Here is an 11,563-nt window from a genome sequence, read left to right as displayed (position 1 = left end):
GCCTGCTGGCCTTACGGAGTCTATAGGAACATTAGCCTGCTGGCCTTACGGAGTCTATAGGAACATTAGCCTGCTGGCCTTACGGAGTCTATAGGAACATTAGCCTGCTGGCCTTACGGAGTCTATAGGCACATTAGCCTGCTGGCCTTACGGAGTCTATAGGAACATTAGCCTGCTGGCCTTACGGAGTCTATAGGAACATTAGCCTGCTGGCCTTACGGAGTCTATAGGAACATTAGCCTGCTGGCCTTACGGAGTCTATAGGAACATTAGCCTGCTGGCCTTACGGAGTCTATAGGAACATTAGCCTGCTGGCCTTACGGAGTCTATAGGAACATTAGCCTGCTGGCCTTACGGAGTCTATAGGAACATTAGCCTGCTGGCCTTACGGAGTCTATAGGAACATTAGCCTGCTGGCCTTACGGAGTCTATAGGAACATTAGCCTGCTGGCCTTACGGAGTCTATAGGAACATTAGCCTGCTGGCCTTACGGAGTCTATAGGAACATTAGCCTGCTGGCCTTACGGAGTCTATAGGAACATCAGCCTGCTGGCCTTACGGAGTCTATAGGAACATCAGCCTGCTGGCCTTACGGAGTCTATAGGCACATCAGCCTGCTGGCCTTACGGAGTCTATAGGAACATTAGCCTGCTGGCCTTACGGAGTCTATAGGCACATTAGCCTGCTGGCCTTACGGAGTCTATAGGCACATTAGCCTGCTGGCCTTACGGAGTCTATAGGCACATTAGCCTGCTGGCCTTACGGAGTCTATAGGCACATTAGCCTGCTGGCCTTACAGAGTCTATAGGCACATTAGCCTGCTGGCCTTACGGAGTCTATAGGCACATTAGCCTGCTGGCCTTACGGAGTCTATAGGCACATTAGCCTGCTGGCCTTACGGAGTCTATAGGAACATTAGCCTGCTGGCCTTACGGAGTCTATAGGCACATCAGCCCAAGCTATTTAGGAGGGAAATCACACCTGGCACAAATTATTGTCTAATCCTGTTTTCCCTGCTGAGGGGTGCCCTATACCTGCGCCCAGAGGGGAGTAGTTCAAAGTCCAGGTACAGGGGGTGGCTTGAGTCTAAAATTATTTTGTGAGCCTTACGGAGGGCCCTGACCTTAAAGATCTCATCCAGGTCTGTCTGTTTGACTCCAAGTACCTTGCTTGCTGTGGTAATACTCCTTCTCAACATATTTCTCTATATTCTGATTTCTGATAGATTTCAGAGGTAGGTGTTGTACGCTTCCTGAAGTCTATGCACATCTCTTTGGTCTTGTTGGTATTGAGGACCAAGTGTGATTCCTAACACCTGTCTACAAAGTCACCTTGGACCGGGCCATGATGTTCCTCGTCATCATGCAACAGGCTGATCAAGGCAGTGTCATCAGCGAACTTAACGAGGTGTCTGTCAGTATGGGAACTAGTACAACTATTATTGTACAAGATGTACAGGAGTGGGGACAAAACACGTCCCTGAGGTGAGCCTGTGTTGGTATTGCGTATATACGACACATGGGGACCTATTTTGACTCGCTGTGAGCGTTGGCTCAGGAAGTCCAACAGCCACAAAACCAGCCCCCTATCTAAGGAGAAGTCCCAAATGAGTCTCTGCCAAAATGGAAGGCTGGATTGTGTTGAAGGCAGAAGAAAAGTCAACAAACAGAACCCTGACATGGGATTTGGCACCCTCTAGATGTCTATAGACCATGTTAAGGAGGGTAAGAATGGCATCATCAACTCCTCTGCTAGTCTGATAGGCAAACTGAAATGGGTCGAGATGCTTCTGGGTGACACTCAGAATATGATTTTTCACAATTTTCTAAAGGCATTTCATTACTAAGGATGTCAAGGCGACAGGGCGGTAGTCATTCAGCACAGAGTGTCACGCCCTGACCATAGAGAGCCTTTTATTCTCTGTGTTGGTTACGTCGGGTGTGACTAAGGTGGGTGCTCTAGTTTTTTTATTTCTATGTTGGCCTGGTATGGTTCCCAATCAGAGGCAGCTGTCTACCATTGTCTCTGATTGGGGATCATATATAGGCAGCCTTTTCCCACTGGGTTTTTGTGGGATCTTGTCTATGTATAGTTGCCTGCGAGCACTAGATTAGCTTCACGTTTAGTTTTGTGCTTTATTGTTTTCTGTGTGTTTCACTTCCAAATAAAGAGGATGGAACCATACCACGCTGCATTTTCGTCCAATTCATATAACAATATAACAACGTTCGTGACAGAACATCCCACCACCCCAAGCAGCGTGCCCAGGAGGAGCAGACAGCCTGGACGTGGGAGGATATATTGGACGGGAAGGGATCCTGGACGTGGGAGGAAATCCTGGCCGGAAAGGATCGCCTTCCATGGGAGCAGACGGAAGCAGCGATGGAGGGACAGTGATGACACCAGGGTTCGCGGCCACGACGTAGGCCCAAGAAGCAGCCTCAAAACAGTTTTTTGGAGGGGTACACGGGGTGGTCGACGGAGCCGAGGTGTGAACCAGAGCCAGTCTGGGAGAGGAAGGTGAACTTGGAGGAGAGTGAAGGGAGTGAATCAGAGACAGTCAGTGAGTTGATAGGGAAATTGGAGGAGAGAGTTATTAGAGAGCTGTTGTGTTGGGGCATGAGGCACGGCATTCACCCTAAGGAGCGTGTCCTCAGTTTAATGCCACCTGAGTCAGCTCTCTGTACTCGTCCTGAGGAGCGTGCTAGCCGTCTGGTGAAGTCTGTACCGGAGCCTCCAGTGATGATCCATGGTCCGGAGCCTCCAGTGATGATCCATTGTCCAGAGCCTCCTGCGAGGGTTCCCAGTCCAGAGCCTACTGCGAGGGTTCCTAGTCTGGAGCCTCCAGCGAGGGTTCCCAGTCAAGAGCCTTCAGCGAGGGTTCTCAGTCCAGAGCCTTCAGCGAGGGTTCCCAGTCCGGAGTCCCGGGCGACGATCCACGGTCCAGAGTCCCCGGCGACGATCCACGGTCCGGAGTCCCCGTCGACGATCCACGGTCCGGAGTCCCCGGCGACGATCCACGGTCCGGAGCTTCCGGCGACGATCCACGGTCCGGAGCTTCCGGCGACGATGCACGGTCCGGTTCCTCCGGTGACGATCCACGGTCCGGTTACTGTCACGCCCTGACCATAGAGAGCCTTTTATTCTCTATGTTGGTTAGGTCGGGGTGTGACTAGGGTGGGTACTCTAGTTTTTTTTTTCTATGTTGGCCTGTTATGGTTCCTAATCAGAGGCAGCTGTCTATCGTTGTCTCTGATTGGGGATCATATTTAGGCAGCCTTTTCCCACTGGGTTTTTGTGGGATCTTGTCTATGTATAGTTGCCTGCGAGCACTAGATTAGCGCTTTATTGTTTTCTGTGTGTTTCACTTCCAAATAAAGAGGATGGAACCACCTGCATTTTGGTCCGATTCATATAACAACGTTCGTGACACAGAGGGATTAGATGCATTAGGAATTGGTAGAATTATTGAGTTGTTCCACAATACTGGCACGTGTTGCTGGTCGAGTGAGGATTGGAAAATGTTTGTAAAAACACCAGCCAATTGTTCAGCACAGTGCTTTAAAACTTCTTGAGGCTAAGCGAGACGTTAACGTCCCATCTAGCCTCTAGCCCAGGGAAATGCGTAGCGCCAAAATCATATAGTACTCGTTAAAACTCAAACTTTCATTAAATCACACATGCAGGGTACTCAATTAAAGCTACACTCGTTGTGAATCGAGCCAACATGTCCGATTTAAAAAATGCTTTTCGGCGAAAGCATGAGAAGCTATTATCTGATAGTATGCAACCCCCCGAAATACCTGAAGGGAACGTAAACAAAAGAATTAGCGTAGCCGGTGCTACACAAAACGCAGAAATAAAATGTAAAACATTCATTACCTTTGACGAGCTTCTTTGTTGGCACTCCTATATGTCCCATAAACATCACAATTGGGTCTTTTTTTCGATTAAATCCGTCCATGTATACCCAAAATGTCCATTTATGAAGCCCGTCTGATCCAGGAAAAAACTGCTTTCCGAAACGCCTATAAACTTTGACAAAACACTTCAAACTACTTTTGTAAACCAACTTTAGGTATTAGTAAACGTTAATAATCGATCCAATTGATCACGGGGCGATCTGTATTCAATAGCAGCAGGTCTTGAAATCTTGGTCGATATTCTCTCTTTCAAAACTTCCGCCTGTGTACTTGATGACAGGAAGTGCCTATTTCTCATTTAACCAAGGATTAACCTCAACCGAATTTCCAGTACTGGCGACATCGTGTGGAAGCTGTAGGCATTGTAAACTGGACGCTATCTATTTTCCCTTGCCATAGACAAAATCAGAGAGTGGCGGAGGGATACTTTTATTTATTTTTTGTGAACAGGTTTTTCTTGGGGTTTTGCCTGCAAAACACGTTCTGTTATAGTCACAAGACATGAGTTAACCGGTTTTAGAAACTTCAGAGTGTTTTCTATCCACACATACTAATCATATGCATATACTATATTCCTGGCATGAGTAGCAGGACGTTGAGATTTTGCGCAATTTTTTACAAAATGTTGAAAAAATTCACCCGATCCTTAACAGGTTTTAACACATGTCCGCTTATTTTGTCTGGGCCTGGGCTTTTGTATGTGTTACATCCCCCACTTGCTCCATCATTCCTCTAGACAGGAATTAGATCTGTTTGTCCAGTATTCAACCCCAATACAACATCTAAACCCATTCAACCCGTTGGAATTCAGAAACATTGATTGTCTCCCCAAAAGCTTCAATACAGCATATTCAGTATCTAACATCTGTCAGTCAGACTTCACAAAGTGCTGTGGGTGGAGTAGTGAGGTCATCTGCTCAGAAGAAAGTGTCTACGAAAGTTTCAAAGCCTAGCAGCAGAGAATCCTGACAATGAACTTAATGCCCCCCTCCAAACCCCAACAGTATAAATACTAATGTACACAACACAGGTCAACAATTGTGACAGAAAATGGTTGGTATCGTCTGCTTCAAACCATCTAAACTCGGAATCAAATCAAAATGTAATTTAAAGCACATTGAAACATCTAAATGGACAGATGCCTTGACAATGAAAGACATGTAACTAACTACCTTTTTATTTTCTAGGCCGTAGTCGAGAATAAAATTAATGTCTTCAAATGTGTATAAAAAGACTGGGTTGGTGACTGATTTTAACGAACCCAAACACAATTCCGTTGTGAAACGGTTCAATCCTTTTCAACGTGATCTTTTGTTTGTCCTAGATGAGTTGATAGCTGCTGGGGAAGCTGGCACCTATGACTTTGTGTTCATCGATGCGGATAAAAGGAAATATGACAGATATTACGAGAAGTCTCTTGAGCTTGTGAGACAAGGTGGCATCATTGCCATCGATAATGTGAGTAGCCTATGCCCAAAATGTTATTCCTACAAGTGAGTCGTGATTTTGAATATGATTTGAATAATGCCAGCATGCAATCAATTTGATCTAATAAGCTAACTAAGGTAAAGATGCATGAAAAGATAGGCCTACATAGAAAACACAGAGAAAGATGGCAACCTATCACCTCTGTCCTCAGTCTGAGCCTCTCTCCTCACATGTCTCCCCATTCAGCTCACTCCTCTAATCTGTCTATCTAATTACCCTCCCTTGACCTGTCTATTACCTGTCTATCTAATTACCCTCCCTTGACCTGTCTATTACCTGTCTATCTAATTACCCTCCCTTGACCTGTCTATTACCTGTCTATCTAATTACCCTCCCTTGACCTGTCTATTACCTGTCTATCACCTGTCTATCTAATTACCCTCCCTTGACCTGTCTATTACCTGTCTATCACCTGTCTATCTAATTAACCTCCCTTGACCTGTCTATTACCTGTCTATCTAATCACCCTCCCTTGACCTGTCTATGACCTGTCTATCTAATTACCCTCCCTTGACCTGTCTATTACCTGTCTATCTAATCACCCTCCCTTGACCTGTCTATCACCTGTCTATCTAATTACCCTCCCTTGACCTGTCTATCTAATTACCCTTTCTTGACCTGTCTATCACCTGTCTATCTAATTACCCTCCCTTGACCTGTCTATTACCTGTCTATCTAATTACACTCCCTTGACCCGTCTATTACCTGTCTATCTAATTACCCTCCCTTGACCTGTCTATTACCTGTCTATCTAATTACCCTCCCTTGACCTGTCTATCACCTGTCTATCTAAATACCCTCCCTTGACCTGTCTATCACCTGTCTATCTAATTACCCTTCCTTGACCTGTCTATCACCTGTCTATCTAATTACCCTCCCTTGACCTGTCTATTACCCGTCTATTACCTGTCTTTCTAATTACCCTACCATGACCTGTCTATTACCTGTCTATCACCTGTCTATCTAATTACCCTCCCTTGACCTGTCTATTACCTGTCTATCTAATTACCCTCCCTTGACCTGTCTATCACCTGTCTATCTAATTACCCTCCCTTGACCTGTCTATCACCTGTCTATCTAATTACCATCCCTTGACCTGTCTATCACCTGTCTATCTAATTACCCTCCCTTGACATGTCTATTACCTGTCTATCTAATTACCCTCCCTTGACATGTCTATTAACTGTCTATCACCTGTCTATCTAAATACCCTCCCTTGACCTGTCTATTACCTGTCTATCACCTGTCTATCTAATTACCCTCCCTTGACCTGTCTATCACCTGTCTATCTAATTACCCTCCCTTGACCTGTCTATTACCTGTCTATCTAATACCCTTCCTTGACCTGTCTATCACCTGTCTATCTAATTACCCTCCATTGACCTGTCTATCACCTGTCTATCTAGTTACCCTTCCTTGACCTGTCTATCACCTGTCTATCTAATTACCCTCCCTTGACCTGTCTATTACCCATCTACTACCTGTCTTTCTAATTACCCTACCATGACCTGTCTATTACCTGTCTATCACCTGTCTATCTAATTACCCTCCCTTGACCTGTCTATTACCTGTCTATCTAATTACCCTCCCTTGACCTGTCTATCACCTGTCTATCTAATTACCCTCCCTTGACCTGTCTATCACCTGTCTATCTAATTACCATCCCTTGACCTGTCTATCACCTGTCTATCTAATTACCCTCCCTTGACATGTCTATTACCTGTCTATCTAATTACCCTCCCTTGACATGTCTATTAACTGTCTATCACCTGTCTATCTAATAACCCTCCCTTGACCTGTCTATTACCTGTCTATCACCTGTCTATCTAATTACCCTCCCTTGACCTGTCTATCACCTGTCTATCTAATTACCCTCCCTTGACCTGTCTATTACCTGTCTATCTAATACCCTTCCTTGACCTGTCTATCACCTGTCTATCTAATTACCCTCCATTGACCTGTCTATCACCTGTCTATCTAGTTACCCTTCCTTGACCTGTCTATCACCTGTCTATCTAATTACCCTCCCTTGACCTGTCTATTACCCATCTACTACCTGTCTTTCTAATTACCCTACCATGACCTGTCTATTACCTGTCTATCACCTGTCTATCTAATTACCGTCCCTTGACCTGTCTATTACCTGTCTATCTAATAACCCTCCCTTGACCTGTCTATCACCTGTCTATCTAAACACCCTCCCTTGACCTGTCTATCACCTGTCTATCTAATTACCCTCCCTTGACCTGTCTATCACCTGTCTATCTAATTACCCTCCCTTGACATGTCTATTACCTGTCTATCTAATTACCCTCCCTTGACATGTCTATTACCTGTCTATCACCTGTCTATCTAATTACCCTCCCTTGACCTGTCTATTACCTGTCTATCATCTGTCTATCTAATAACCCTCCCTTGACCTGTCTATCACCTGTCTATCTAATTACCCTCCCTTGACCTGTCTATTACCTGTCTATCTAATTACCCTTCCTTGACCTGTCTATCACCTGTCTATCTAATTACCCTCCATTGACCTGTCTATTACCTGTCTATCTAATTACCCTTCCTTGACCTGTCTATCACCTGTCTATCTAATTACCCTTCCTTGACCTGTCTATCACCTGTCAATCAAATTACCCTTCCTTGACCTGTCTATCACCTGTCTATCTAATTACCCTCCATTGACCTGTCTATCACCTGTCTATCTAATTTCCCTCCCTTGACCTGTCTATCACCTGTCTATCTAATTACCCTCCCTTGACCTGTCTATTACCTGTCTATCTAATTACCCTTCCTTGACCTGTCTATCACCTGTCTATCTAATTACCCTTCCTTGACCTGTCTATCACCTGTCTATCTAATTACCCTTCCTTGACCTGTCTATCACCTGTCTATCTAATTACACTTCCTTGACCTGTCTTTCTGACCTTCTGACCACAGGACACCTCACCTGTATCTCTGATCCCCCCACCTTCTCCCCCCAGGTACTCTGGAGTGGTAAAGTGGTGGACCCTGCTCCTGATGACCTGACCTCCCAGGCTCTGGACAAGCTCAACAAGAAACTCCACACAGACCAGAGGATTGATCTGAGCATGCTCACTGTGGGCAACGGACTCACCCTGGTCATCAAACGCTAACGATAACCCATGCTAACTCATACTAACCCATGATGACAAATGCTTAACCCATACTTACTCCAAACCCGCTGTGATTTATTGGGGATTTATTTGAGATGTGGAAAACATGAAGGTCTGGAATAAATAGATGCTATTTTCAACAAGTACGTGTATGTGTATGAGTGAGATTCACTTTTTTACTTGATATTCGAAAGCCTGTCAGCCTCTGTCTCAGTAAGAGCTAAATCACTACATTTTACCACCAGAGATTTTTTTCTTCTCCAGGGTGTGACTAAAATCATTAAACCCTCCAGCTGGGAGAAGAGGGATCTGATGACGGGTCTCCAGGTTACATGCTGGTGGAGAGGTGGGAGGTCTTTGGAAGACTTTTGCTCCAATATATCAAGTGAGAGGGGGTGAGTTGACATTTATGCCCATTGGTTGACAGAATGGGAAGTGAGTGTGGGTTCTGATTTGTGTGTGTGTGTGTGCGTGTGTGTGTGTGTGTGTGCGCGCGCGCGTGTGTGTGTGTGTGTGTGTATGTGTGTGTGTGTGTGTGTGTGTGTGTTTGCGCGTGCGTGCGTGTGTGTGTGTGTGTGTGTGTGTGTGTGTGTGTGTGTGTGTGTGTGTGTGTGTGTGTGTGTGTGTGTGTGTGTGTGTGTGTGTGTACATGCGTTCGTGCAAGTAGAAAAAACATGTTGACTCAATATACTTCTAGAGAAACGTCAATGACAACCTCTCATTCATGTTGACAAAACGGTCTGTGACTCTGTCATACAGTATTCACTTTTATTTTGTTGTTGTCCTAGCCAACCTGGCTAAAATGACCACATGGCTATAATGCTTGCTCACTAGCCTAACTGTGATAGTTAACATTTGCCTTCTACATCTAGCTACATATTATCTTCCGTCCTCTGGCCTGTGGCACAACAATGTATGAATTTATGGTTAGATCAGAATCGCTATTATAATCATTGGCTAGTACTGGAATTGAGCAAAACCACAAGTCCAACTCCCTATCTCCATCCATGCCTAATTTAGGAAAGGGTCCATTTTAGCTAGCTACAACAACACAACAGAGAAGCAACTATTTAAGGTGTTTCGGCCAATGATGTATTGCTCTCGATGTGATATGATTGGGGTGAAACCAAATGCAAACTGGCTTCGCTTAACACTTTATTTTGGTGCTCCAGGACCATTCACAGTTGAGCTCACACATCACAATGACATAGATGTCTCAAGTTTTTTGGGAGAGTGCAATTGGCATGCTGACTGCAGGAACCAGAGCTGTTGCCAGAGCTGTTGCCAGATAATTGAATGTTCATTTATTTAACATAAGCCGCCTCCAACATCGTTTACAGAATTTGGCAGTACCTCCAACAGGCCTAACAACCGCAGACCACGTGTAACCACGCCAGCCCAGGACCTCCACATTCATTTTTTTTTCACCTGCGGGATCGTCTGAGACCAGCCACCCGGACAGCTGATGAAACTATGAGTTTGCAGAACCAAAGACTTTCTGCACAAACTGTCAGAAACAGTCTCAGGGAAGCACATCTGCGTGCTCGTCGTCCTCACCAGGGTCTTGACCTGACTGCAGTTTGGCAACGTGACCGACTTCAGTGGGCAAATGCTCACCTTTGATGGCCACTGGCACGCTGGAGAAGTGTGCTCTTCACGGATAAATCCCGGTTTCAACCTTACCACGCAGACAGAAGACAGCATGTGTGGCATTGTGTGGGCAAGTGGTTTGCTCATGTCAACGGTGTGAACGGAGTGTATCAGCATTATAATGAACAGCCCCATGTCGCAAGGATCTGTACACAATTCCTGGAAGCTAAAAATGTCCCAGTTCTTCCATGGCCTGCATACTCACCAGACATGCAACCCATTGAACATGTTTGGGATGCTCTAGATCGACGTGTACGACAATGTGTTCCAGTTCCCGCCAATATCCAGCAACTTCGCACACCCATTGAAGAGTAGTGGGACAACATTCCACAGGCCACAATCAACAGGCTGATCCACTCTGTGCGAAGGTTATGTGTCATGATGAATGAGGCAAATGGTGGTCACACCAGATACTGAATGGTTTTCTGATGCACGCCCCTACTTTTCTTTTAAGCTATCTGTTACCAACAGATGCATGTCTGTATTCCCAGTAATGTGAAATCCATTGATTAGGTTCTAAGTCATTTAAATGGACTGATATCCGTCTATGAACTGAAACTCAGTGAAATGTTTGAAATTATTGCATGTTGCAATTCAGTGGATTTGCAGTGAGTGTACAGAACATGAGAAAACCCGTTCTTTCCATGACATACTGTAGACTGACCAGGTGAATCCAGGTGAAAGCTATGATCCCTTATTGATGTCACTTGTTAAGTACACTTCAATCAGTGTAGATGAAGAGGAGCAGACAGGTTAAAGAAGGATTTTTAAACCTTGAGACAGTTGAGTTATGGATTGTGTGTGTGCCATTCAGAGAGTGAATGGGCAAGACAAAATATTTAAGTGCCTTTCAACGGGGTATGGTAGTAGGTACCAGGAGCACCGGTTTAAGTTTGTCAAGAACTGCATCGCGACTGGGTTTTTCATGCTCAACAGTTTCCTGTGTGTATCAAGAACTGCAACGCTGTTGGGTTTTTCACGCTCAACAGTTTCCTGTGTGTATCAAGAACTGCAATGCTGTTGGGTTTTTCACGCTCAACAGTTTCCTGTGTGCATCAAGAACTGCAATGCTGTTGGGTTTTTCACGCTCAACAGTTTCCCGGACGTATCAAGAATGGTCCACCACCCAAAGGAGATTCAGACAAGTTGACAGTGACACAACTGTGGGAAGCATTGGAATCAACATGGGCCAGCATCCCTGTGGAATGCTTTCAATACCTTGTAGAGTCCATGCCCTGATGAATTGAGTGCAATGCAATATTAGGAAGGTGTTCCTAATGTTTTGTACAGTCAGTGTATCTACTGAGTGACTTTCATCTGATCTAAAAGCACTTTCTCAACACTTTTGTTTTTATAGGGGGTGGG

The 11,563-nt window shown here is 45.1% G+C and overlaps 1 protein-coding gene across 1 annotated transcript; it reads left to right on the top strand.

Annotated features, from left to right (window-relative positions):
• The first annotated feature begins 5,132 nt into the window (after window positions 1-5,132).
• Window positions 5,133-8,642, top strand: LOC109888826 (catechol O-methyltransferase domain-containing protein 1-like). Its single transcript, XM_031821901.1, has 2 exons — window positions 5,133-5,381; window positions 8,396-8,642. The coding sequence occupies exons 1-2, from the start codon at window positions 5,133-5,135 to the stop codon at window positions 8,546-8,548; spliced, it is 402 nt and encodes a 133-aa protein (XP_031677761.1). The 3' UTR covers window positions 8,549-8,642.
• Window positions 8,643-11,563: the final 2,921 nt, after the last annotated feature.

The sequence above is a fragment of the Oncorhynchus kisutch genome, linkage group LG4, assembly GCF_002021735.2.
Source record: "Oncorhynchus kisutch isolate 150728-3 linkage group LG4, Okis_V2, whole genome shotgun sequence".
In the NCBI taxonomy this organism is placed as follows: domain Eukaryota; kingdom Metazoa; phylum Chordata; class Actinopteri; order Salmoniformes; family Salmonidae; genus Oncorhynchus; species Oncorhynchus kisutch.
This window is presented reverse-complemented; position numbering and strand designations above follow the sequence as displayed.